This window comes from Balaenoptera acutorostrata, chromosome 12 (assembly GCF_949987535.1).
Source record: "Balaenoptera acutorostrata chromosome 12, mBalAcu1.1, whole genome shotgun sequence".
Taxonomy (NCBI): Eukaryota; Metazoa; Chordata; class Mammalia; order Artiodactyla; family Balaenopteridae; genus Balaenoptera; species Balaenoptera acutorostrata.
Window position 1 is genome coordinate 64,324,559 of NC_080075.1, and position 16,472 is coordinate 64,341,030.

Here is a 16,472-nt window from a genome sequence, read left to right on the forward strand (position 1 = left end):
CTTGCAATATATGGATTTAATATAGATTTTAATATCTTGAAGCTCAGTCACTATTAGAACTTGCATAAAAGATCTTATTTGGAAATTCACTTCAAATCTGTAAGAGTGAAATTTCATTCCTGGTGACCCAGAAATCATATAAATATTTAATTCTTTTGATGTAAACCTTTTAGCCATTTTCATGTATCTAATAATGCTGTAACTCATCTTCCCCTTGAAAAGTATCTATTTCAAGTATATATATTTTAATTGATAGAATAAGTGAAAAATTCAGTAGCAGAAATTTTTTTTGCTTTTTGGATCATGTATCATACAATTATATGTAATTCTGCTTAAAATGAACGTGGACAGTTAAATAAGGAGATTCTTCTTTATTGAAACAAATTGACATGATTCTTAAAGAAATAAAAAGCCAAAGATTCTTTGAAAGTCTGAGTATGATGTTACTTTATTTTAACTCATGTTTAGGCTGGAAGAATGGTTTTAATTGAGCTCTATACATTTTCTAGTGAGAACATAGTTTCTATTATTTGGAACATAAACTAAAATTATGGGGTTAGGTAAAGGTTTAAAAATATGACTTTTATAAACAAATGTCACTGGAGCCTTCTTAAATGTATTCATTAATAGTTAAGACTATATAACTTGTTTTAATAAATGTAAGATGTAGATTGTTTCTCTGTGTAGAAGTAGACAATGTAGGCATTAATCCTGGTTATATTTTTACCTAATGAATTAGCTCAAATTATTATAAAGACCCTCAGGAAAGACCACTCTAGTTGTTTTGTGTTTGGCCTTGACCTCTCTTTTGAAACTGATAAAGGTATTATTCTGAATCTGACTTCTATAGGGATGGAGCGTAGGTTGGAAAAAAACGAAAATGTAGCTCTGAGCAGATTTGAAATTTAAGATTTATCTGTTTTGAGAATTTTGCCCATAATTGTGGATAAATTTTTTCAGGAAAATGTCTTCTTATCTATAACATTTCCTAATGAGAGAAATCATTCTGTTCTGGCCATTAAGAAATTTTTTGTTAAAATTCTTTAGAGGGAACTAAAATAAAATCTTACATATTTGAAAAGTCAATCATTTCGAAAAGGTTTAACCAACAGGATCAAGTTTTGTAGTAATATTAATTTGACTAAAATATTGTTTTTAGTAACTTTATGTACACATTTGCTTTTTTCAACTCTTTAGCTGTTCAGAAATGCAAGATTGCATCAGAGAAAAATGATGTATTTACTAGTTATTTTCTTAGTTATGGAAACTTCTGTGTCAGAGGAAGAGTTGCAGAGAGGAAAAGAAATAGAAAAAAACAGACGTAGAGATAATAAGAAAAATATTTTTAAAAGAAATGCATTAAGGTTGGCTTAAAAATCAACATAATAGTGAATCAGGAAGGGGAGTTCTTTATATTGGATTGCCATTAATCTAAGTAGTAGGTATGATTGCAAAGTACTTTTAAAAGAGTAGCCACTTCCTTCCTATATTGTTTTTCCAGTTAAAATCCATGGAAATGTAATAGATAAGAATCAATGTAGATCATAATATGATTTGGGGGTGTCATAATACAATATAAACAGAAGTTAGTACTGTATATCATGGATTAATTCTTATGTCGAGTTTAAAAAATTAACTGAGCAAGGTGTATATGTTTTAAACCAGAAAATCTGAGTTAACAGATTCTGCCTCCGTGCTGGATAATTTTAAATTCCTTGAAAGTGCAGCTGCAGATTTCAGTGATGAAGATGAAGATGATGACATTGATGGAAGAGAGAAAAGCATCATTGATACTTCAACGGTGAGTTGAATAACTCAGATATAAATATTTTTAGGAACCATTATGCATACTTTAATCCATACCCTTCAACTTCAACCCTTAACTTTTTTTTTCCATTAAAAAAAAAAGTTTGGGGAAATTTAATCTAAATTCCCCATAAGTTTGGGGAAATTTAATCTAAAAGTTTTTGTATTGATTTCAAATTCAAGACTTTTTAGTATAGCAGCTTTTTCTTATAGGCCTTCATTCATTAGCTTTTTGTTAATTCATTAAACATTTCAACATTTTTATAGGGTTAGTGAACATGGTAAATGTGTGTTATAACAATGCATTGTTATTGGTCCTGTAAGACAATAGAACTGACAGACCCATTATGGTGCCTGATGGTGACTGGCGTCAACTCTAATCGGTGTGGTTTTTGTTTCTCTTGTCAGGGTTGCTTTGGTAGGCAAGTTCTACACGTTTTCAGAACTCTTCCATTGGATTTCTCCAAACTTGTTTAGGGTTATTCTGTGGTTTTGTTTAGATTTTTGTAAGTTTATTGTTTCCATGGTAGAGTCCTGGAATAAGAGGTATCTAAATTCTCCCTTCTCTTCCCTTCTTTATTCTATCCCCTTCTACCCTCTCCCCTTTTCAACCTCTCCCCTCTTTTCTTTCTCTCTTCATATTCCCTCTTCTCCTTCCTTCTCTCTCTTTCTCCTCCTTTTTTTAAGTAAGAGGTTAGGGCGTGCTTCTCTTTGTTTAGGAGAGTGTTCACATTTCCTCCTTCACGTTTATTTAAGAAGAGGGAGGAGAAGGTAAGGTAGTATAAATAAAGCAGAGTGGAACGAGTCAAAGCCTTGGGCTAAAGTCCCAGTTCTGTCACTAATTATCTGTGCTTCTTAATCCTTCAGGCTTAGTTTTTCAGTTTGTAAAATGGGGTTTATAATAAGTACCCATCTTATCCCCAGAGTATTTTGTGAGGAATAAATGAAACACTATGTATGAAAATGATATGTTTAACTATAAAGTGCTTTCTAAGTGTAATTTCTCTGTTCTCTTTATGTCCTCTGCTTTCATCAGAGACTCTCAACTTACTACTTCCAGATTAATGTTTCCCTGGGCCACTATTCGGTAGTACTGTGCTAATACAGCCCTGCCATGGATATTATTTGAACTTCACATAATTACTCCCTCTTTTTATTATTCAAACAAGTAGTTATAGCACATGTTTAAATATACTGTAGTAAAAGAAAATGCCGAAACTTGTATGATAACTTTTTTCTGTCCTAATCATTTGGAAATTCTGTGCTGACTTGTGATTTCTATGGGATGATTGCACTGAGATATTATTTTTCATCAGAATATGTTATTCATAGCTCAGTGGTTAAATAATAACTAGTTATGATGCTTTAAGTTTTCTTGCTAGTCATTATATCAGTGTAAATATTAAAAAATCTATAAGCTGTTTATTATAACTATCAAGTGTGGTCTTAATAGAAATTCCTAACTGTAAACTGGTTTCTTTTTAAATAATCGAATTCATAAATATCTTGACCTCCAATTAGTGCAGATCATAGCAATTCTGTGACCAAGCAATGAAGGCACAGCTAATATAAGCATACTTAACCCCATTTAAATATTGGACCCAAAAATTTTTCTAGTTTTTCCTTTAGAAAAATATTTCTAAACAAATAATTGGTTTCTTTATAATAGTTTTGCTAATTTTTATTATATATTACATTGATTTTCACAGCTGCAGTATAATAGCTACATGCCAAAAGACTTTAAAAATCTAACTCTATGTAGCAATGTATTAGCAGGACTTAGAAGATTTATTGCAGTGCTGTATAGAGAGAGAATGGCTGAAAATTATGCTATTAAAATGTTCAGTAGAACAAGCAGGTTCTTAAAATGTTATTTTATTTCTTTAATCAAAAATAGTTCAATAGATTCAATTAAGAAAATACAGAAACATAAGGCTCTTAGTAGCTGTTGGTTGTGTTAAGTCTATTTTCTTCAGGCATTTTCTTCAGAAAGCTACATATGTTCATTGTCCTTTCTTGCTCTTTGCCCTGTATTGGAGTTTGATTTTTCTTTGCATTACACTCTGGGTCATTTTCCTCCTCCCCATCTCCTTCTCTTTTCTCATGTTTGATCTCTTCACCTTATGATTCCAGAGATATTTCTAAATGTATAAAAATGAGACATAATGGCCCTTGTCAGATTTGCTAATAAATCTAGATTATGTCTCTAAAAGATCAATATTTAAAGAAAAATTTGAATATATAGACAATTATTAGAGGAAATTGATGCAAGGTTGGGACAGTAGAAATAATAATGGGCATTGTTCCCCCTGCCCCACAGAATACCTTCTCAATCTTGTGGCATGCATTTCTGAGTCTGTAGCTTTTGTGATTTTAGCTTTTGTAAGGGAATGATGTACTAGAGTTAAAATTTATCATGGTTATATTCTGAAAAACTCTTGCAATGTCTTATGAAGTGTTTCTTTCTTTGGTTAGATTAGAATATGTGCTCGCTGCACAGACTGCATCCAAGAAATGTAAGATTTGGTTGTGGTTCTCATAATACAGTATGTCAGGGACATTTTTCATCTATCTGTAATTTAAATGCATGTCTTATATTCCAGTGTTTTCAATATATGATTCCATTTGTTTATTTAAAACAAACAAGCCATCATTTAACAAAGTTTAAATTACTACTTTAAAATGTATAGTGTATATCTTTTTAAAATGACATCTGTGTTTTCTACTGAATTGTATAGGTATTACAGTTATTTAACACAACAAAGATGCATTTTCTGAAGAAAATAATTGGGTTTTCTCATTCAGTGGTAAAAGGATATTGTCTTCTTTACTTAAATTAATCCCATAATATATCCTAATATTTTAATTGAGCATGTTTTTTTCATTAGATTGTTAGGAAAAAAGTATTGTCTGATAGCAGTGAAGATCGAGATACAAAAGAAGCTCTAAAGGAGTTTGACTTTCTGGTTACATCAGAAGAAGGAGACAATGAATCCAGAAGTGCAGGCGATGGAACAGACTGGGGTAAGGAAGCATACTGGATCCAACTAGAGATGTTATGTAAATGAACGAAACTAATATTTTACTAAGAGGGCAACATCTTGAAGAACACTTTAAATCTCTTGTAATGTTGAAATGTTGAACATTCTGTGGACTTTTTTCTATTGTCACCTTTTTTCCAGGGTATGTGTGTGTGTGTTTAAAGAAGGCTGTACAACTAGTTACCTCATCTTTTAACATAAGCAATACAGTATGAAAATAATTTGAATTCATATATAGAATGTTTTCTGTTTTCTGCCTAGACAGTAGAACTTGCAAATCTAGATTTTGTGGAAATTGAGTATGAGAATGTAGTAGAGGATTTTAGAGAACTCATCTTTGGCATGAAGAAGTATAAGTTAAAAAGTTGTAGTTATTCATTCATTTTAGTCAAGTTTCATCATTTTGTACAAGGCATAGAATTTTTTTGCACAAATGGTTCTAAACAAATTTAATATTTTAAACATCTAATAAGAGTTCAAACAAGTATTTTAGGGAAAACTTCTACAGCACAGATCATTCTAGGCTTTTGGAAATGAATTGTCCTATCAGTAAGATAGGATTGTGATAAATTCTTCAAAAGTGATCAGTTCTGTCAGGTGTGTGTATGTGTGTGTGTGTGAGAGAAGGAGAGAGACAGAGAGAGAGAAGGCATGTAGATACTGAGAATGAGAAAATTTTCTCCTGAGGTTGAAGAATTCCAGGATTCCCTTGGCTTACAGTCTATGTACTTTAAAGACAGATAAGGTTAGGGAAACAGTAACTATCTTAATTTTTCCTTGAGGCTTTACCTTCAGGGACTCTGATAGCGATAATGCCACTTCTTTTCCTTTTTTGTGGTAAATATTTGAAGAATTATTTGGGATAATTACTTAGTCATTGAAGAATATGATGGCTATTTAGTGACTGGCTTTTTTTTTTCCCCCAACAGAACAAAGTTTGGAAACCAGGGGAAGTTAAAGTGAAACGAATGTCTCTTCTGTCTTATTCCTTACTGAGCTTATGTATCAAGTTATTTAGATATTTTAGGCAACAGTTCTTCCAATATAGTTAGATCAACTGTGCTACACTGAGGTCATTCTCTGAGGAGTCACACATCTGTATAAATAATAGTTGGCCTTTTCATTGCCAATCTTATTGCAAGGGTAATTGGGATTCATTTTTCTCCAAAGATAGCTGCATTGTCCCTTCATAACTTCCTTTGCTTTAAGGTGTGAGTCATGGCCCAGAGTATTATGTGATACAGGTCTGTAACCTGCTATGAATTTACTGGTGAAAATGAGTGACTGTTCCCACATCTGAGCTGACATTCTTTAGTAGTGTCTTGGACATTTCTATTTATGAGTGTGAGTGACTGAAGGTTTCTTTGCCAGGAGTTTGGCCTTGTATGTGTTAAGGACTATATAATTCAAATTCAGGTCATTTCACTTTTAATCAATTAACAAAACTAGATTGCAAATCCTGTTTAGTTGAATGGGCATTTAAATCACTTCAAGGGCTTCCTTTATCCGTTCCCCATACCCCTAAAAAAAGAGTCACTGTGCTTATGTTAAGAATCTCCTTAGTTTCTCACAAGCAAATAGATTTTACCACAGTTCTCCTATGAGCTTCCGTTACTGTTGTTATCAGTATGACACCTAGTTAAGAGTATGATATAGCTAAATTTTTACTTTAAAAAACTGAAGACATTCTAGGATCCAAGAGCCAACTCAGTTTAATTTATTATTAAGATGTGATCGATGAAAATTAACGTTTTTGATTGTTAGACTTTCTGAAAAAAGTAGACTATTTCTACTATTGTTAGTAGAATACATTGGTAGTTAGATCTATAAAAATGTTTAACCTATTAAAACTCAATAAAAATGTTGAGTTTGTATTGAGAGACCCAATTATCTGTTTTTTAAACTGTGGATTGAAACTTGTTAAAAATAGATTTCTGTTTATCCTGGTTCATTTTGGTTTATTCCAATCACTGAACAAATATTGATCACGTGCCTTCTATGTGCCAAGTCTTCGAGGTGAAGGTCCCTACCCCTGTGGTCCTACATTCTACTAACAGGATATAGCAGTAAGGGACAAACATGATAAATGATATAGTATGTCAGAATATGATAAATGCTATGGGAAATAGAAAAAAGTAGAACAGAGTAAGTGGGATAGAGAGTGCTGGGGTCAGGGTGAGGTGGAGGGGGACAGGTTACAATATGAAATAGATTGGTCACGGTAAGGCCCATTGAGAGGGTAACATTTGAACAAAAGACAACATTGATGAGTGAGTTAGACACATGGTGTCCAGGGAAGGAGTGTTCAGGAAGAAGAAAACCAGAGCAAATGCCCTAAGATAGCCGTAGCCCTGGTATGCTTGAGGAATTCAAAGAAGCTAGAGTGGCTGGAGCAGAGTGATTCTGAGGGGAATGCAGTAAGAAATGACCAAATCATGTGGAGCTATGTAGACCACTGGTGAGATGGGGAACCATGGGAAGGATTTGAGCTGGAAAAGTGACATGATCCAGCTTTTGTTTTAAAGCATCACTTTGGCTGCTGTGTTGAGAATAGACTACCCAGGGCAATCAGTGTTGGCAATAGACTTGGAGGGGAGAGTGGGAAAACATTTGCAGTAATTCTAGCAAGAGACAGAGGTTAGGGAAGTAGTGGATATGCTGAGAAGTGGTCAGATTCTGGATGTGTTTTAAAGGTAGAGAAAACGGTATTTCCTGAAATATTTGATGTGGGGTTTGGAAGAAAGGGAGATTTTTGGTCTGATCAAATGGAAGTGTGGAATTGCCTTCAAATAAGATGGGGAACCCTGTAGATGGAACAGATTGGATGGGGAAGATTGGGAGTTTGGTTTTGTATGTTTGGTTTGAGTTTTGACTTCCTAATAGAAATATAGAGTAAGCAATTGGGTATATGTATGAGTCTTGAATTCAAGTGAGTGTTCTAAGCTAACACTTATATAACATTATATGTATATAGTAAATTATTTTATAGTAAATATAAAATATATAACATATTTACTCTTTAAATTTTCTACTCCTGAAATAGTGAAAATTACTGATTGAATTTCTTTTTTACTAGAAGCTCAGTTTCCTGATTTAAATATTTTTAAATTAACAGGTCACTTAAGTTGTTTTAAATATTGAATGCCAGGTTGATTAATAAGTTTACAAAGTACTATTTATAAAGCCTATAAAATAAAAATGATCATTTGCTGATAAACACATGCCAAAAATATACAGTTTTTGAAATGAATAGATCATTGAAGACTATTTTGTACAAATGCTTAATAATCTTCTTTCATTACATAATTTAATAAGAAATGGGTTTTTTTTGTGAGTCAATCCTAATCAAATTCAGAAAATGGGATGAAAATGAGGGGTTCTTGAATATAGACATTTGGGGCTTAATATACTAAAAGTAGCTCAAATCTTGCAGGGTTTTTTTTTTTTTCTATGTCTATTTCAAGAGAGATTTAATATTATTACCTAGGAAATTGAATTGATCACTTGTTTCTTGGATATTATATTTTATGTGACATGTATCTATCTAATGAATAAGTAATGACCTTAAAATTAGTGCTACTATGAAGAAAATGGTTGTTATGTCCATCCATTGACATAACAGTGAATTTACTGTTCACTGTTCAATATTTTATTGAATATTGTTCAATATTTTATTGAAAAAGGCTGTTTCATTTGTTTCACTCTGTTTAGAAAAGGAAGACCAGTGTCTCATGCCTGAAGCTTGGAATGTGGACCAGGGAGTAATTACCAAACTCAAGGAACAATACAAAAAGGAGAGAAAGGGGAAAAAGGGGGTGAAGAGTAAGTGGAAAACATTGTATCTGTAAATCATAAATCCTACCTCTTTCATATCCCCCAATTTTTTTCTCCAATGTTTTCCTAAAACTACTTACTCTTTTTCTTTTCTGCTCCTGACCTCTTTCCTTTTCACTTGCTCTCAGGGGTTGAAATTAAATGGTTAGCTGTTTGATTATGAACTTTAAAAAAAAAAAGGCTGTGCGTATAATTATGGAATTATAATATATTCCAGTAATAAATCCAGAGTGTCATGAGTATGTGGAACTATGTTTTCAAACATAGTGATCATTTGATTTTTAAAATTAGATGTGCTTAATTACAGTAATGATTTTTCACTGTTGACAATTTTAAATCTCGTCTAGTGTGACTGACCCTCTGGCAAGCCACCAAAATTATTGCTTATAATTTTAAATCTTGGAGACAGAAAGAAAGTTAATTTCTACCCCTGAATATTCTATGTGTTCATAACACACAGTTCATTTGCTCTCATCACTATATGCTATACAGGGCACAGAGTCAGATACACAACTTTTTTTAAGTATTTATTTTTCTAATTTAAATTTTTGGCCAATTTCATTTGTAATATTACCAATTAGGTTTTTTTTTTTCAACAAAATGAGTGCCACATCATAAATGGAAGCTAAAATGAAATTTCTAGCCCTGTGAATCATATCTATATAGCTTATTCAAATTATTAATAAAGTTTAACAATAGATCTAGTTAAGTATTTAAAATAGAAATACAAAAGCTTTCAAACATCCCTGAAAACCATCTTAAACACCTTTTTAGGAGAGCAAGGGTGAACTATCTCCTTGTGTTACCACTGTTATTGACAGTATGGACATGGGTCTCCCTTTTATGGCAATAGGAATTTCATCCTTTAGGATATTAAAGTAGTGTAAAGTAGGATTAAAATCCAACTTGAGTGAGGCATGTGTTTAAAATTGCAAAAGGCTGGAAGGATATGCCTTTTCTTTTTCTCTTTTTATAGTGATGCTAGGGATTATCAAAGACCAGTCACTCTTTTACAGTCTATTAGTTACTGATAAATACGTAAATCTTTATTTAAAATATCTTAGAATTTACAAGTATTTAGCTTTAATGGATAAAAAGTCAGTGGCCATTATTGACGTTAGTGCTGTACCAACCATTATGTAACTGAGAGAGAATGACATTTGATGCCTTCTCAATGTAAATTAAATCCCAATGAGAAAAGTTTAATATTAAAACATAAGAACGTTTTATACTTTTTATTAAAAAATAAATGTAAATTGATACAGCCACTATGGAGAACAGTATGGAGGTTCCTTAAAAAACTAAAAATAGAACTACCATACGACCCAGCAATCCCACTACTGGGCATATACCCTGAGAAAACCATAATTCGAAAAGAGTCATGTACCACAATGTTCATTGCAGCTCCATGTACAATAGCCAGGACATGGAAGCAACCTAAGTGTCCATCGACAGATGAATGGATAAAGAAGATGTGGCACATATATACAATGGAATATTACTCAGCCATAAAAATGAACGAAATTGAGTTATTTGTAGTGAGGTGGGTGGACCTAGAGTCTGTCATACAGAGTGAAGTAAGTCAGAAAGAGAAAAACAAATACCGTATGCTAACACATATATATGGAACCTAAAAAAAAAAAAAGGTCATGAAGAACCTAGGGGCAAGATGGGAATAAAGACACAGACCTACTAGAGAATGGACTTGAGGACACGGGGAGGGGGAAGGGTAAGCTGGGACAAAGTGAGAGAGTGGTAGTGTATATATGGACATATATACACTACCAAATGTAAAATAGATAGCTAGTGGGAAGCAATCGCATAGCACAGGGAGATCAGCTCAGTGCTTTGTGACCAGCTAGAAGGGAGGGTGGGAGGGAGGGAGACACAAGAGGGAAGAGATATGGGGACATATGTATATGTATAACTGATTCACTTTGTTATAAAGCAGAAACTAACACACCACTGTAAAGCAATTATACTCCAATAAAAATGTTAAAAAAAAAGGACAAAATAAGCATTCTCAGAAGAACAAAAGAAAAATACTGATAAAAATTTAATCTTAAACAATAGTGAGACATGGTTTGTTATGGCTTTTCAGAGCCATAATAAAAGCAGTTAAACTGAAATTTTAAGGAAAATTTGTCTGTCATACACAAGAAACAATGAGAATATTTTAATTGTCAGATTGACTTAAAGTTGATATATTTAAGCCATTATGCTACAATAATGAATGTCTTAAAATGTAAAAGATCTTTCAGTTGGAAAAGTATCCAGGACTTATGTGGAATCCATCTACTATTATATTTATTATTAGGTTCTTGTCAAATATCAAGGCATCACTATAGTTGGAATTTAGCATTTAAGGCCTAAAAGTGCACCATTTGACTGGAACAGTATTCCTGCTAATAGAAGCTATTGGGTGTCCTGGACCTGGGGATTATGATCACTATTATGATCACTATTCAGGCATATGGCACATAGCTTTTTAGTATGGTGAAGAAAAATGATTCTTTAGGAGGAGAAATTTTAATGTCTTTCACTGAAGAGAGAGGGACTGTAGACTGAGGTTCAGCACATTTTGTTTATCATCATCAGTTCAGGTTATCTTGATAAAATGATAGTTTGGGAACAAGTGAAGACAAGATAAAAACAGAACTGAAAGACTTAAAATGAAAATAGAACTGAAGGAAAGCTTTGAATTGATCTATGGAGCATTAATTTATAAACCACCATGGGTATTTTTAAAATTGAACTGTTACTCATTGGAAGAAGTTGAGTCTTTTTAATATGGTCTAGTAGAAATATTTCCAGTCAAATTGTGTTCTTCAATCATACTGTCTTAGAATATATTTCTAGGTAGTAGTTAAAATTGCTTAAAAATAGTTGTATTCTTTGCTGGTATAGGGAAAAAAACATAATGGACTATGGGTAAGATTTTCCCATTCTTAATTAAACTTATAACAGGAAAAACTACTGAAGATCTGTTTCAGCCTCTATCCTATATAAAACAATCAAAACAGGGATGTGGGAGAATGCAGCATCAAAGTACAGGTAAGTAATTGGCAGGGCATGAGACTTCACCTCGGATACCATAGCTTCAGGATATAAGGCAATGAATGCAACTTAATATAAACAAACAAAAAAGAATGTGATTGTTTAATTCTGTGTACGCAGTAGCTTCACAGTCTGTGGTATCTGTCTGCGTTTAGAGCAGTATACAAGGATTATAGAATAATATTATTTTTAATGGTCCACATTGCCCATGAGCATTTTTTTCATGCAAGTAGTGATGTTATTCCATTAGCTTAATCTAAAAAATATATGTAAAACACAATTTTTTTCAAGAAATAATAAACTTTTAAAATAATTTGAAAACTTAGAAAATAATTACTTTTTAATATAGTATAGTACGGTAGTTTTAAAGGTGAATGTTGGCAGATGTGAGTAAGGTTTATGACTCCATTTTGATGCAGTTGGATAATTCTATTTCCTCTTTTTTGTTCTCTCCCTCCCTTTTTGGGGGCTAGGGCCCAATAGGTCAAAACTGCAAGATATGCTTGCTAATTTGAGAGATGTTGATGAACTTCCCTCCTTGCAGCCATCTGTGGGTTCACCTTCCAGACCCAGCAGCTCCAGGCTTCCTGAACATGAAATAAATAGGGCAGATGAAGGCAAGTATTTTAGACACTAGAGCACAAAAAGCACTTGGATGTACTTATATAAATTAAGTTATTAGAAAGGGCTCTCTAAGAGAAGAATTTTATTCTACAAATGTTTGAACTCCGTAGTACTCCCCATATGTAGGCTTTCTTGTATTCAAAGGGGTTTAATTCCAACTGTAATCTCTAAGATTTGAAAAAGGATGCATAAACTTAAAAATCAACTCTAAATTATAGTTTAGAACATCCCCTAGCTCCACAGAAGCCATGTATTTGGTGTGTACACAGGTAGTTCTAATTATACCATTCCAACAATAAGAAAATTACTTTAAATTATTATTACTATAAATAGTAAATGTTTACTTTGAGACTCACGTAAATATTTTTAAATATTTAAGCAATTTATCATTCACAAATGAAAAAGGGAAAAAAGACACCTGAAGGTCTAGTCACATTTTCTACTTTCTGTTTTTCCTTGTTCTCTTTCAGTCCTTGTCTATGTGCATATACTTTTTGCAGAGTTAGAGTCACCATGTAGAATAATTTGATTTTATTTATTTATATGAAATCATAAAAATAATCTTCATAATTGTAATTTTAAGATTATTCTATTTTAGACTTTATTCTTAACCATTCCCCCCCTTTTTAATATATATATATAAATTTATTTATTTATTTATTTTTGGCTGCATTGGGTCTTTGTTGCTGTGCACAGGCTTTCCCTAGTTGTGGCGAGTGGGGGCTACTCTTCACTGTGGTGTGCAGGCTTCTCATTGCGGTGGCTTCTCTTGTTGCGGAGCATGGGCTCTAGGCGCATGGGCTCAGCAGTTGCAGCATGTGGGCTCAGCAGTTGTGGCTCGCGGGCTCCAGAGCGCAGGCTCGGTAGTTGTGGCGTACGGGCTTAGTTGCTCCACGGCATGTGGGATCCTCCCGGACCAGGGCTCGAACCCATGTCCCATGCATTAGCAAGTGGATTCTTAACCACTGCGCCACCAGGGAAGTCCGCCCCTTTTGGATATTTAGGTTGCTCCCAGTTTTTTACAGTACAGTCTTACGGTATATAAATACAGTTTTCTGTCTTTTAAGTTCTGATATATCTATTTATAAATGTATATGTGTAGATTGATTTTAAAATATATATATTTACATTAGCTGAAAGTCTAGAATGACATAAAAGTAATCTTAATGATTAATGAATATATTTCAAATTTTATTTTTTAAAATTTCCTTGAATTTAAGTATTGTAATTATTTGCAGTGGATATGCCTCTTCACATTATTATTTAATGAACAAAACAACCTGGGAAAAAGCCACAGAAAAATCATATGTTTTATTCTTTCTTGGCTTTAAATTCAGCTATGTTTTAGAGAGACATAAACTGACAGGACCTTGATGAATAGAGTTTCATGTTCGGAATACTTTTTCAGTGAACTGTTTGACCATTACATGGTTAGTTATTTGTTAGAGTTAATTACAGTATACTGGGAATTCATTTTCCATACGTTAAATAATGAAAAACCACATGTTACGCCTTTATATTCTAGGTGAACAATTTATTTGATGTACACATGTGTCTTTTGAATTAAGATGTGAAGTCATAGGCCTCAATAGGTATGTTTGCTGTTCACTAGGATATTCATTCAGTTGACACTTATAGATGTGAGAATTTTAATCACTTTCATTTATTCTAAGGTCAGGTCTAGATAAGAAGACAAGTTAGTTTTTCTCTTATTCTAATAACTCCAAAAGAGTTTTATCAGAGATTTCATCTTGCAGAATTCTAATAATAGAGGCAGAATATGTACTAAATGACACATGTACAAAAAAGGATGATATAAAGCAAAGAAAGTACCCTTGATAGGAAAAAAAAAAATGTTAAGAATCTTAGAACTGAAGCATTGAATATCTAACTTATGATCCATAGGATTGGTCCTAAGTCTTCCCCCTCAGTGCAGGATTTTCAGAAATAGAAAAGGCACTTAAGAAATATGTTGTAGATTTCATTGCCTGTGACTGATGCTTCTTGGTCTCCAGTCCAGTTTCAGAAAAAGTTTCCATAGCTTGTGTGTGCTGTATAAGTGTATTACTTTATTTTTATCATAATGATTCAGAAGGCAGTGCCACACTTAAGAGGCATAGTTAAATCATTTTGTAAAAGCTGATAAGAGTCAGTAATGTTTAGTTACCAGATAGAAATGTGACCTATAGTTGAAAGTTCTAAGGTCTCTAAGAGATCAGTCAACGACAGTTATGCCCATTGGTGCTCTCTCTCTTTGGGCCTCAGGTCTGCTGGCTTAGCCACTGGTGTGTGTAGAAGCAGTTGTTGCCTTCCTTTGTTTTCAGGTTTTACTTGGCCATTCCTAGAACATTAGTTAAATTAGCCCACACAATGTGTATGGCCAAATCCCACAAATCTTAGTTTCTTTTTTTTTTTGGAAGAGCCATTTTTATTTCGCACCTGAACAAAGTTATCTGGCAATATTAGACATGAAAGCAAAACAAACAAAAAATCACCTGGCTGAAGACCTAGCCTCATAGTCTCACATGAATCATTTGGTTGAAATTTTGGCATAAAAATTGCTGCTCTAAATTAAATAATTCCCACTCTTTATTAGTAAATGTTTAGAGTTGTTTGAACCCGTCATAGGATATATGGTATGTTTGGGTAAAACCCATTTTTATTATTGCAGCTTTATCACGTGGTGATTTGAAAATGTCTTATTAATTTATACTCTACTTTGTTCTTATAAGGATTTTGAGTAGAGTTCCTGCCACTACTATTTTTAAAAGCAAGTAACTCTTCTTTCATTTCTTCAACAAATATTTATGATTGAATCTAAAATTATATGATTGAATGTAAAACTGAAAAACACCTTGTAAATCTATTTTCTGCATATACTGATTAATAAAATTGACTTGTTTCTTTCAAAAAAAAGTTAATTTACTTCTTTAGCAGCCAGAGTTTAAACTACTAAATTCATCTAATCAATTCATAAATGTTTGTCATCAGTAAAGTAACCACCTCTAGAAAACTATTTAGAGAACTATCTCTGATGGCTTGTCAGAGTAATTTGCATTTATAAAAAGTGTTCAAATGGACACTTTTAAAAAACTTCTTTGAAATAAATCTTTTTAAATGAAATATAACATACCTACAGTAAACTGCTGAAGTCCTGAGGGTGCAACTCAGTGAATTATCTCAAAGCGAAACCAACCATGTCACCAATGCCTAGGTAAAGAAGCAGAACATTACCCGGACCTAGAAGTCCTGATGGTGCTTCCTTCAAACACTACCCCTTCCCTCTTCTCCAGAGGTAATCCTGAGTTCTAACAACACATACTAGTTTTGCCTTACATGGGCACATTTTACAATTATGACCATTTTCATTTGAAATTTTCCATATTACTTCAGGTTATAGAATTAACCAATTTTACTTTGAATGCAGCCAGCAGTATTCAGAATCACTTGTTGTACATGTTTTAATAATTGATAGAAATCAATTGGGTAATTAGCATGAAATATCAAATGAGGAAAACCTACTTTCTTTTATACATTTATACATTTTTCTCTATAGTGAAAAAGAAAGGACAATGGATTTGTTTCATGTTGTACTTTTTTTTTTTTTGTACTTTTCTTAGATGATAACTTTATATGGTTAAGATATAAAAAAAAAGTAAGCAATTCTTCAGGATTTTCTGCTCACTAAATTTTATTGTGTTTAAAAGCATTTAAAAATAATCAAATGTAGACATGCCCTTATGAGACTAATTGTTGACTATTTACATGGTTTTTTTAATGTTTCTTTTGTCTTCCCCCTTCAGTGGAAGCATTGACGTTTCCTCCTTCTTCTGGGAAGTCGTTCATCATGGGAGCAGATGAAGCCCTTGAAAGTGAACTGGGACTTGGAGAATTGGCAGGCCTTACAGTGGCCAATGAAGCAGACTCATTAACTTATGATGTGAGTAGTAGTTTTAGTTTTCTTGTTTTTATTTATTTTTTAAAAATAAAAAGTTAATTTTATAGAAAAAGTGACGATGGTAAGACTTCTTCACAAGTGTAGAATTTGGTTCAGTTTTAATCACAAACTTTGAAAATCTGAATATATTATAAAAATAAACAATAATACTT

General features: G+C 32.8%; 1 protein-coding gene across 3 annotated transcripts in view; it reads left to right on the forward strand.

The window, feature by feature from the left end:
* Window positions 1-16,472, forward strand: part of STRN (striatin) — a 113,822-nt gene that overhangs the window by 65,029 nt on the left and 32,321 nt on the right. Inside the window, exons 6-11 of one of the 3 annotated variants that reach the window (XM_057558131.1) lie at window positions 1,666-1,801; window positions 4,695-4,830; window positions 8,559-8,669; window positions 11,649-11,735; window positions 12,212-12,355; window positions 16,166-16,302. In XM_057558131.1, the coding sequence (XP_057414114.1) occupies window positions 1,666-1,801; window positions 4,695-4,830; window positions 8,559-8,669; window positions 11,649-11,735; window positions 12,212-12,355; window positions 16,166-16,302 (751 nt within the window). The remainder of the gene's footprint in view (window positions 1-1,665; window positions 1,802-4,694; window positions 4,831-8,558; window positions 8,670-11,648; window positions 11,736-12,211; window positions 12,356-16,165; window positions 16,303-16,472) is intronic. The other 2 variants (XM_057558132.1, XM_057558133.1) reach the window with 2 other exon arrangements.